Source organism: Coregonus clupeaformis, chromosome 17, assembly GCF_020615455.1.
Source record: "Coregonus clupeaformis isolate EN_2021a chromosome 17, ASM2061545v1, whole genome shotgun sequence".
NCBI lineage: Eukaryota > Metazoa > Chordata > Actinopteri > Salmoniformes > Salmonidae > Coregonus > Coregonus clupeaformis.
Window position 1 is genome coordinate 32,352,064 of NC_059208.1, and position 12,733 is coordinate 32,364,796.

General features: G+C 42.0%; 1 protein-coding gene across 1 annotated transcript; it reads left to right on the forward strand.

The window, feature by feature from the left end:
• The first annotated feature begins 2,407 nt into the window (after positions 1–2,407).
• Positions 2,408–5,134, forward strand: LOC121585524 (transmembrane protein 74-like). Its single transcript, XM_041901856.1, has 2 exons — positions 2,408–2,527; positions 3,183–5,134. The coding sequence occupies exon 2, from the start codon at positions 3,193–3,195 to the stop codon at positions 4,042–4,044; it is 852 nt and encodes a 283-aa protein (XP_041757790.1). The 5' UTR covers positions 2,408–2,527; positions 3,183–3,192; the 3' UTR covers positions 4,045–5,134.
• The last annotated feature ends 7,599 nt before the right edge of the window (positions 5,135–12,733 follow it).

Sequence of the window (12,733 nt, forward strand, 5' to 3'; positions counted from 1 at the left end):
CCCAACACACCTCCAGACTGTAAGGGCTATTTTACCAAGAAGGAGAGTAAGGGTGTGCTGCATCAGATGACCTGGCCTCCACTATCCCCCGACCTCAACCAAATTGAGATGGTTTGGGATGAGTCGGACCGCAGAGTGAAGGAAAAGCAGCCAACTAGTGCTCAGCATATGTGGGAACTCCTTCAAGACTGTTGGAAAAGCATTCCAGGTGAAGCTGGTTGATAGAATGCCACGAGTGTGCAAAGCTGTCATCAAGGCAAAGGGTGGCTATTTTAAGAATCTCAAAGATAAAATATATTTTGATTTGTTTAAAAAAAAATGGTTACTACTTGATTCCATATGTGTTATTTCATAGTTTTGATGTCTTCACTATTATTCTACAAAATGTAGAAAATAGTAAAAATAAAGAAAAACGCTTGAATGAGTAGGTGTTCTAAAACCTTTAACCGGTAGTGTAGGCCCTAACAGTTTGTGGGCAACGTTTGTCAATGTTATAGTGCAATTCATGTGTTGTGTAGTGGCTTTGCTGGCATGCATCTAAAAAAAAATGCTTCAACAAATGTGGTTTCTACTGACAACTGAGATGTACAAACTATGGCATAAAGGTACGACGAGCAGATGAGGCAATCCGTAATTTCGATTAAGACATTAATGAGCGAGCTAGGACGGACATAGTCAATATACCTATTTGTTCAGCACTTTTAAAATGTACAGCGACAGAATTCAGAACATGGGCCGTTCTTACAGTAATCTCCCTGTATACCAAGTCAGAACCGTAGGATAAATAAAGGAGGCATATAAGCAGGCAATGAAAGCTCTTACAATATTCTCTAAAACAGGCTATAGGCTACATGTGCACAACCATGTCAGAACAGTAGGCTAAATTATGAGGGGAAAAGGGACCAAATTATTAGGGTGAGGCACATGGGCTATTAACAGCTTACTACACAACATACACTTAGTACTACTTTCTTAGCTACAGTATACATATCTCCCTGGCATATTACATAATTTATGCAGCAGCATGCAATGCATTTTTGGACTCCCCTTGTTGTGCTGTGCTCACTTGAACGGGAAGGTGGCGCGGCGGTCCTTCGTGGGCAAATTTTGTCATCAAAGTCTGGCATTCTCTGGATTTATGGTGCTTTCAAAACAAATGGGAGCTCGGGAAAAAACAAGGTTGAATCATGATGTTAGTGATCTTCAGGTTGGAGCTCTAGAAAGAGGCCTGAGTTCCCGACTTGGAATTCTGAGTCGGACTACCGTTCAATACGTATTTTCCCAGTCGGACATCGTTTTTTTCGAGTTCCCAGTTGTCTTGAACTCACTGAAGTCTGAGATTTCCCAGTTCCGAGTTTCCAGTTGTTATGAACATGGCAGAAGTCCTGCTGGATTGACATCATGGCCAATGTTGAATGTTTATCCTTTCACGCTTGGAAAAGAGACCTTTAAACCCAGACTTCGACCACACATCCACTCCACTGAATAGCAGGCTAGTGATTGTTTCCATTAACCACTGATTCCTTCCAAACCACTCATTGTTGAATTTGCGATTTCCAACTTGTTGTGTAATGTTTATGTCCAATGGCCGATGAGCACAGATACGTTTTATCTATAATTTCTCTTCATATGACAAGGATCGAAAAGGATTTGCAAGTAGATTGTCGACTTGATTCATGATAATGACTGCTAGCTAAGATTTTGAAAGTATGAAGTTCACATGATCAGTCCAATCAAAGCTACTGTAGATATAACGTGATTTGATGTCATTTTATCGGTGGCCAATAACCTTGAGCATTCTTGGATGGACACTTCTAATGTAACTCTATCGCAGCACCAAAGGGGCTTGAATTTCGAGCTCTCCCAGTAGATTTTGCGGTGAGGTAATGTCCCCATGAGTGACAACACTGAGCCAATCACGGCGCAACTAGAGAACATTAGCAACCCCTACACTCCATATTTTCCGATGGCTCCACCACCACAGAAAGCACTGAGCTAGGCTGAAACACCTGCATTTTGGAGCTGCCTTACTCAAGAAGGCAAAAAAGAGACCATGTTTGTATGTGGCTTTATTAACTCAATGATTTAAAAAAATTTTTACATTGTTTGCAATCTGATATGTGACACGTATTAATGCCAAAATAACATGCAAAACAGACACACACACACACACAAACAAACATAATAATAATAATAATAATAATACTAATAATAATAATAATAATAATAATAGTAATAATAATATATATGAATGACGGGTCGCCACTGGATATTAGTGTTATAACAATACGCACTTGCTGTGTGAGGTTTCCCTCGTCTGAATCGTCGGTGCTCTGTTCTGTTCGTGAAAATGTTGTAAATGTGCTGAGGAATAGCCTACAGAACTGAATTCAGTCCCCGCGCGAGGCGGCCTGCCTGAGCCCTGCGCGTGGGAGGGGTCTGTCAAACCTTTCGCTCTCTAATTATCCAAGCAAAAGAAACCAAGGACGGGGAGGCGACCAGCAGACACATTCTGGGAAAGGAAAAGGTATATGCAATAGGACTGATAATTACAAATGACCATGATCATTCTAGTAGACATATTTCACTCTACTGTTAATGAGATTGTGAATGAGGAAGCATAGGCTTTGCCATTCACTTATGTTGTGGTTGTGTAGGCTATACGGAGCGAGAGAACTATAAACGGCTAAAGTGTTTTGGTAAAGCAACTCTCCTTACAGAGAGCATTGAGTGAAGGGCAACGTTTGTTAATCCTGGATACATGATAGGATTAGGAAACATTTTACCAAGACGACATTAGATTCGATTGTCTAAATCTTATGCTTTTTTCTTTGTTACAATTGCCTAAATTCAAAAGTAAAATATATGCGTACACTGTACTTAAAACAGATTTAGCGATTTTGGGGGGATTTGTACCTTTTGTAATTGGAGACCGATGCGTCAAGGTATTTATAGGTAGGTACCTATTGGTCGAAAAAAAATCCACCATGCTCGAATAATTAAATGTAACTTTGTGTGTTATTAATTGTCTGGTAAGTGTGTCAGCGATTTAAATATACATTCATTTGAATTAACTTTAAATGAAGGAGGACATCCACTTTCTTAGCAATAGCCTACATATAAATGTGTGTACTGCTGGCAGTTGGGAACTAATAGGCCTGCATGTTTATCTGCATTTACAGCGAGCTGAACATGGAAAATGTTCAAATAGCTGATCTAGAACACCTCTACTTTGATCAAGAGGACAGTTGGTCAGATCCCACAAAAAGCCTCCCATGGGCTTCAAACTACCAACACATCAATAAAAAGTCACTGTCCAATGTGCATCGCTGCGAGTCAGGGAATTGGAAGACTTCATGCGCGGATGCAGGACCATGGCCAACTGCCTCGCGAGACGGGAAGGTCGGCGCAATCAGCCAGCGGGGAGCAGAAGCTGAGATAACCGTATATTTCGAGGAGGAATTGGAGCCATCTTTCACATGCAAAGACAATGTCAATTTACAACAGGAGGAGGAGACGAGTCCGCAACAGTTAGCGAGGGGCAACAACGGAAGCCTGAGTCACAGCTCCTTCAGCGAACTTCACGAGGGTGTCCAGGAACTTTCCATGTTGTCAGATAATGAGCTCACATTCGAAGCCTCGGGGAAGTCAGCGGATTATGGTTTCATAAGTGCTGTCACTTGCCTGGTGACTGGCATCTCGTTAGTCGCCATCTCCTACATGGTACCCCAGGAAGTTAAAGTGAACCCGGACAGTGTGTCGGCCCGGGAGATGGAGAGACTGGAGAGGGAGAACGCCCTGGTAGGGGCTCACCTGAACCGGTGCGTTATAGCAGGGCTGTGCCTGCTCACCCTCGGGGGTGTGGTTCTCTCCACCCTCCTCATGGTGTCTATGTGGAAAGGGGAGATGTTTAGGAGAAGGGCCTTTGCCTACTCCAAGCAGTCTGCAAAATTATATGGCTCTATCAATTTAAGAGGGTGCTCAAGCCCACCTCGTTTCCCCTCCCAATTGTCTGTTGAAGATTTGGAAGAGGTCCTAAATTGACATTATGTACAATTGTAAAGACACTGACTAGTCCCCATCAGGACAGAAAGTCCCTCTGCAGCTCTTACCAATGGTGTCTTAAGATAATGCTGCTTTGATTTGTGCATTTCATTCATGTAGCCAACTGGGAATATTCCATTCCACATGTAGAATGCTCCATACCTAAAATGGGTGGGTATTATTTGAAATATTAACCTGAACTTATCCTCAGACATAAGTTTGTGTTGTGCAGACCATAACATCTTATTAGCATGACATTCATCATTTTGTCAAGGCAATGGTTTATTCTGTGTGTATATAGTGTGTAAATGGGATATGATGTTGTATCAGGTTTAAAAGACAATTGCATGATCAACACTAGAAATACAAACACACATTGTGTCCATGTGTGTTTTTTGCTGTGCATACAAAATGTAAATACTTAAAGACAAATAATAATACAAGGATTATGTTTGTGAGTAGCTTAGTAAATACTCAATACACTAGGATATTGGACAGCAGATATACAAAAACACGAACGACACACAACACACACACACCCCTTAGGAGGGTTAGCCCTCCCCTGGGAATTACTGTTACTTAATTAATTGCCCATTGCAAACCTGCAAAACACACATCAGTAAAATACAACAAAAAAATATCATTAATTGGTTATACTCTGCACTTACCTTTTTAGGTAAATCTAATAAATCTTATAAGGGGAACAATGGATGCGCCGGTTAAGGTGCTGTGAACAAACCATTGATTGTGTCCCAAATTGCACCCTATTCCTTATTTAGTGCACTACTTTTTGCTCCTAGGGAATCAGGTGCCATTTGGGACGCAGAGATTGTGTCCCCTGCTTATGGTGAGCATAATGCTGTGCAGTGCAGGTTCAGTAATGGAATGTTTACAGTCTGCAGGATCAGATTATCCTGTACACCGAGGGTTGCAATTTCACCAGACTTGCAAGCAAGCAGCACTAACCATTGCCAAGATGCACTTATTTCACCTCTTAGCTCCGTAATTTAATGTATCTACAGTCTGGGGAAAAAGTATTTGACCCCCTCTCAATCAGAAAGACTTCTGGCTCCCAGGTGACTTTTATACAGGTAACGAGCTGAGATTAGGAGCACATTCTTAAAGGGAGTGCTCCTAATCTCAGTTTGTTACCTGTATAAAATACACCTGTCCACAGAAGCAATCAATCAATCAGATTCCAAACTCTCCACCAGGGCCAAGACCAAAGAGCTCTCCAAGGATGTCAGGGTCAAGATTGTAGACCTACACAAGGCTGGAATGGGCTACAAAACCATCGCCAAGCAGCTTGGTGAGAAGGTGACAACAGTTGGTGCGATTATTCGCAAATGGAAGAAACACAAAATAACTGTCAATCTCCCTCGGCCTGGGACTCCGTGCAAGATCTCACCTCGTGGATTTGCAATGATCATGAGAATGGTGAGGAATCAGCCCAGAACTACACGGGAGGATCTTGTCAATTATCTCAAGGCAGCTGGGACCATAGTCACCAAGAAAACAATTGGTAACACACTACGCCGTGAAGGACTGAAATCCTGCAGCGCCCGCAAGGTCCCCCTGCTCAAGAAAGCACATGTACAGGCCCGTCTGAAGTTTGCCAATGAACATCTGAATGATTCAGAGGAGAACTGGGTGAAAGTGTTGTGGTCAGATGAGACCAAAATCGAGCTCTTTAGCATCAACTCAACTCACCGTGTTTGGAGGAGGAGGAATGCTGCCTATGACCCCAAGAACAACATCCCTACCGTCAAACATGGAGGTGGAAACATTATGCTTTGGGGGTGTTTTTCTACTAAGGGGACAGGACAACTTCACCGCATCAAAGGGACGATGGATGGGGCCATGTACCGTCAAATCTTGGGTGAGAACCTCCTTCCCTCAGCCAGGGCATCGAAAATGGGTCGTGAATGGGTATTCCAGCATGACAATGACCCAAAACACACGGCCAAGGCAACAAAGGAGTGGCTCAAGAAGAAGCACATTAAGGTCCTGGAGTGGCCTAGCCAGTCTCCAGACCTTAATCCCATAGAAAATCTGTGGAGGGAGCTGAAGGTTCGAGTTGCCAAACGTCAGCCTCGAAACCTTAATGACTTGTAAAAGATCTGCAAAGAGGAGTGGGACAAAATCCCTCCTGAGATGTGTGCAAACCTGGTGGCCAACTACAAGAAACGTCTGACCTCTGATTGCCAACAAGGGTTTTGCCACCAAGTACTAAGTCATGTTTTGCAGTGGGGTCAAATACTTATTTCCCTCATTAAAATGCAAATCAATTTATAACATTTTTTACATGCGTTTTTCTGGATTTTTTTGTTGTTATTCTGTCTCTCACTGTTCAAATAAACCTACCATTAAAATTATAGATTGATCATTTCTTTGTCAGTGGGCAAACATACAAAATCAGCAGGGGATCAAATACTTTTTTCCCTCACTGTATATATTAACTAAATGTTAGTGTTGTTCAATGAGTGTATAAGTAGGGTGCTCTAGATGTGAGATAATATAGATGTATGTTGTGTCATTTAAGCAAAGCTGAAAAGGATTCAAAGGTAGGCTATTTATTTTAAATAAGCAAATCTTAGTCATATCTTGAGTGGGGGCTAGGCACTACAGCTGACAACCACCCACTGTCTTTCACTCACTCACTCACACACTCCCACTCACACACACAAGCCCCCCTCCCCTGAATGGAGTCACTGAGTAATCCGTCAGGCCAGCTGGCAGCAGGAAATGGAATTGGAGTGCTGCAGGGGTCACATGGGGTCAAGAGCTGGGGTGTGGCAGCTGTGGCCCCTGGGGACCAGGAAGTAGAGACACAAGCGGTGGTAATGGCTGTGTCTCAAATGGCACCATATTCACTATGGGCCCTGGTCAAAAGTAGTGCACTATATAGGAAGTAGGGTCAGGGTGCAATTTTGAGACATAGCCAATGTATCTTATCTGGTGTGGCATCCAGGAATACATCAACTGTCATAACCACATAGGTGAAAGATTATGTACCTCTTTGCTTGTTTGAAGAGCAGCCGCTGCAGGAGAGCGAGGGGCTGGGATACGCTGTGTCAACAGTCTCATGAAAGCATATGAAAGGAAAGTGTTAAAAAATTATTTTGAATCCTTTTCTTCTCTTTGCTTAATGAGTTGGCAGTCAGGTCATTCCTGCAATTTTAAAATTCCTTTCTGGATTCATAACCTTAGTTAATAGCTTATTCGATAATGATTCTCATTACCCAGAGTTGTTGCATAGCAACGGCAGGCAGAGTAAAGGAAGACTAGGGAAGAAGTGACAAAGGACATGTTTCTACTGAGACAAGGTGGAAGTGGGAATATAGCACCTAATGAACCAGCCATATCTTATTGATTGATTGAATTTGTAAAGTAGCAGACAGCTGAGCCAGAGACAACATTACATACATTACAATTTATCAAGGATAAAAACACAATAAAGCCCAAAGTAATTGCTTATTTCCATTGTGTGCCTTAGTCATCTGGTTAATGGGGTTAAAAGGGACTACACAAGAAGTAGCAACATTACACCACACTGACTTCTTATATTTTAATATTTCATATTATGTGATGTGCTGCATACACTAGAAATTATATTTCAGACAGTGTAGTTAAAATATACTGAACAATAATATAAACGCAACATGCAACAATTTCAATGATTTTTCTGAGTTACAGTTCATATAAGGAAATCATTAGGTCCTAATCTATGGATTTCACATGACTGAGCAAGGGCACAGCCATGGGTGGGCCTGGGAGTGCATAGACCCACCCACATGGGAGCCAGGCCCACTCACTGGGGAGTCAGGCCCAGCCAATCAGAATGAGTTTTTCCCCACAAAAGGGCTTTATTACAGACAGAAATACTCCTCAGTTTCATCAGCTGTCCGGGTGGCTGGTCTCAGGCGATCCCGCAGGTGAAGAAGCCGGATATGGAGGTCCTGGGCTGGCGTGGTTACACGTGGTCTGCGGTTGTGAGGCCGGTTGGACGTACTGCCAAATTCTCTAAAACGACGCTGGAGGCAGCTTATGGTCGAGAAATGAACATTCAATTATCTGGCAACAGCTCTGGTGGACATTCCTGCAGCCAGCATGTCAATTGCACGCTCTCTCAACTTGAGACATCTGTGGCATTGTGTTTTTGTGACAAAACTGCACATTTTAGTGGCCTTTTATTGTCCCCAGCACAAGGTGCACCTGTGTAATGCTGTTTAATCAGCTTCTTAATATGCCACACCTGTCAGGTGGATGGATTATCTTCCCAAAAGGATAAATGCTCACTAACAGGGATGTAAACAGATTTGTGCACAACATTTGAGAGAAATAAGCTTTTGGTGCATATGGAACATTTTTATTTCAGGTCTTGAAACATGGGACCAACACTTTACATGTTGCGTTTATATTTTTGTTCAGTATAGAATTTCCTCTGGTAAAGTTGATTGACTTCAATCAAAGTTTCTGAAGGCTATAATTAACAGCCCACTGTTTTCCAGTCACGACTTATGTTTGTATCATGTTGCTCTTCCTCAGATTCATTGTAGGCAGCAGTGATTTAATGGTGTCAGCTGTTCTTGAGTTAACATCGCCCATATAGTATTTTCCTTTTTGTGCCATCGCTGTCCTGACTGAAGCACAGAGAGGGCACCATAACCATAGAAACGGGGTCAGCCTGTTGCTAAGGAGAAGACACGGTTCGCCTCAGTGTGGGTTCTTTGAAAGGGAGTTAAAGATGTGATTTCCCCATGCAGTGCTTGTAGAGTCAACAGGGCTTTTCTGGATTCAGTGTATGTTTTACGGATAAAGTCGCTTTGACTGCACACAGAGAGGATACTGCAGGTGCTTCCAAGCCCTTATACAGCTGTGTAACACTAATTTCACACTGGAGAGAACAAGATAAACACTTCTGTCGCTCTTTGCTGGCATTCACTCAGATTGGAGCACATGTAATCACTAGGCTACCATTGCTTCAGTACCAAAGTACTTAAATAATTAATTGCGCATGGATCAGCTGTAGATGGTATTGCTTATTATTGAAATGAAAACATTTATGGTGTGTTATATGGTCTTGGATATATGTCAACCTGATGCCATGGCATTTAATTCCCATTATTTTATTTATTTTTCATTTTAAATCTGATTTACTTTAATCTGTCATGGAGTGGATTACCGGTACTCCATGTGTATATACTCTAAAAATGCAGAGCCATCAAGGTTTGACTCAAAGCTGAGATGAGCATGTGCAAGCAAGCATTTATCTCCAAGCGGAATCTTATTGTCCATGCCCAATAATTCTGGTAAATGTATAATTTAGCAGTGAGGAAGGTGTAGAATGAATCTTATAGTGGGACAGCTTTGCTTACCTTGCCCTTGATTTATGCTGCAATTTATTCAGTGTGCCAGGCTTTCACAGCAGTTCCCAACACCTAGGTAGGGACATAAAAAGTTTCCACTGCATATTGATTCCATTTAGGTTGCTCAGCAGACCAAAGCTGAATCCCCAGGAGGCTCAACTCCATCCCTGCCGGCAGCTCAATGTGGCATTACAGGAAATATTTTGGGTAACAGACACTATAAAAGTCTTGGAAGGCTTACAAGCTGTCATGGCATTTTATTTGGAATAAATTCATAGTGTGCCCTCTCTATCAAGCTCTTAGTTTTCTTAATAAAAAATAAAATAATTGAATGCCTTTATTATGTCTGTGCTGGTTATAAGACTATTGCTCCATCTGAATGGGTGATACAAAAGGTATATCTCAAGATTTGATACAGTTAATTAATTTGCCATTTACTATAACACGTGCTATGATTATTATGATCTAATAAGGGTGAGGCAAAAATGTGTGGTGCCTGAGTAATTGCTGTTTCTAGGTTTGAATACAGCATGTGCCCTTTTGAAGCGATGCCGGCAGCAGGGCCAAAAAAAGCCACACTTTCTTAGCGCTCATTCTTTACTCGCTCCTCCCATATGGGATGAATGAATGATCCTACCTGACTTGAAAAGATCATGTGAACAAACAATTGTGTACAAAAAAAATTGTTTAGTTTTTGTTTTGCTCCTGTAGCTTGAATGGAAACAGCAAGAACATGGAGAAACTAATGAGCACACTCTACACTCTACACTCTACAGGCAGCACTGGCAAATTCACAGACCTTATTCAGTCCCAGGTTTATGTGTTTACCTCCCTTGTAATGCAGATGATCTCATCTCAGTCTCTCCTCTTCCCTCTCATGTTTTTCCTCCAGCTGAGTAATTGCAGAAACTGTACAGTACGACTTTCACATTAATTTTAGGGTACGCATTTGTTTCCATCTAGGCCGAGCCGTGGAGTTATTTTTTGTTGTGTAGTTATTAGTCTGTGGAAGGTCATATAGAAAATTACAAATCAACACAATCAACATGAAGAGCCCTTTATCTACAGAATTTGATCTTGAACCACGAATTTATAAAATTACTACAAAAAAAATGACAGTTCTTGTTAGCTACTAGGGTTGGGAAGTTTCCAGATTTTCACATCTTCATACGGTCCTTCTCTCGTTCTGGGATTTACAATATTACCGGTTTAGTACACAAGGCGGCGCCAAAAAACGCAGACTGTTGGGCATCTTACCAGAATGCTAAAATAATTAGCACAAGTAATAGCGAATTTCGATGGAGGCTGCTAACGAGCGCAAAGACAGGCAATCCAACTCATAAAGTTATACATATTTAGGTAGGAGCTACTGTCATTTTTGGTGAGTTTGGACATTTACAAGCGAATGTGAACGAGAGACATTGTGCAAATGAACAAAGTTTTTGATGCACGCTTGTCTGCTCTGAAGCAGCATGTGTACACGCTGTGTCAGTTTGGAGTCACTAGGGCAACGGCCCTGCCTGCTCTGCTTGGAGAAGATGGGGAATGAGCAGAGGGGCCGAGAATGGAGGAGAAAAATGCAAGGAAATCAAGATAGCAATGGCAGCTGTACAGATAACTCATCCAAAGGGCTTTGACTTCTCAAACATGGCAGAAAGCTTACACAATATGATGCCCCATCACCTTATTATTTCAGTAACTTACTTAGATAACTAGCAAGTTAACCTTAGGGGCCGCGTTAACGCAGAAGTCTAAATTTTCCACGCAGGAAAAATATATATAAAAACACGTAAAATCTCTTGCTGCGTTTTGTAAATGCAGATCTAAAATGCTTCTTGTAATTTCTGCTTGGCATTAGACTAATTTTGTTGCACTTCTCCACTCAGATGAGAACTCACTAACTGGCATTCGATCAGCAGACAGCGCTCTGCTGATGTGTAGATTTTTTCTCGGTGTAGCCAGCCTACTTTTCTCCAGTAAAATTCAATATGAACTTTAAACAAAACATGAGGAAATGTAGCTGGCTACATTATTTCTATGATAAACATTAGAAATGATGGCCATGCATTGTTTTTGCTTTTTCACAGGCTTCCCCAAAATATTTTTTTATTTAGTCTCACTGTGTTTCATAAATTTCCTTACATTCAGCCTCTTGTGAATTGATCTCACTGGAGAAAGCATCCGAGAAAATGAAACCGTGTCCTTCTGTCTCAGTATGTGTAGGGTATGACATTGTTGCCGCAAGTAGCATTGAATATATGGGAAGCCAGCGAGCATTTGGCCTCCCTTGATAAAAAAGAATAGCCAATCAGCGTTGAGCTAAACTGAGTGAACTCAGCTGTGAATGGTCCTGGCGCACCAAAAAAAAGTGTCAAAGGAAGCCAGTTTGGATTTGGCCTCAGACCAATCACATTACAAGCCAAATGTCCATAAAAAAACTTGAATTGTTGCATCTCAAAAATGGCGGCGACAGAGAGTGCTGCCTTGCTTCTAGCACTTAGTAAACTCTGCAATATTTTGTTTTCATGTATTATTTCTTACGTTATTAGCCCAGAAAATTGTTTGTGTTATTACGTACAGCCGGGAAGAACTATTGGATATCAGAGCGGTGGTAACTCACCAGCACTACGACCAGGAATACGACTTTCCCGAAGCGGATCCTTTGTTCGCACCCCACAGGGCAATTGAACTGATTCCAGAGGCCGACCCAAAACAAAAGCCGGGGGAGAGGTACTCGGAGCGGCCTTCTAGCCCGACTTAGACGGCGTGAACAACACCCACCGCTTCCAAGTATATTACTTGCTAATGTTCAGTCTCTGTTGATGAGCTCAGGGTGAGGGTTTCTTTCCAGAGAGACATCAGGGATTGTAACATACTCTGTTTCACGGAAACATGGTTCTCTCGGGATATACTGTCCGAGTCGGTCCAGCCAGTTGGGTTCTCAGTTCATCGCACAGACAGGAATAAATATCTCTCCGGGAAGAAGAAGGGCGGAGGTGTATGTTTTATGATTAACTACTCATGGTGTAATTGTGATAACATACAGGAACTCAAGTCCTTTTGTTCACCCGACCTAGAATACCTCACAATCAAATGCCAACCGTATTATCTTCCAAGATAATGTTATTTGGTTATAGTCACGGCCGTGTATATCCCCTCTCAAGCCAATTCCATGATGGCCGGCAACGAACTACACTGGACTTTATGCAAACTGGAAACCAAATATCCTTAGGCTGCATTTATTGTAGCTGGGGATTTTAACAAAGCAAATTTGAGGAAAAGTTTGCAGAAGTTCTATCAACACATCGACCGTAGTACTC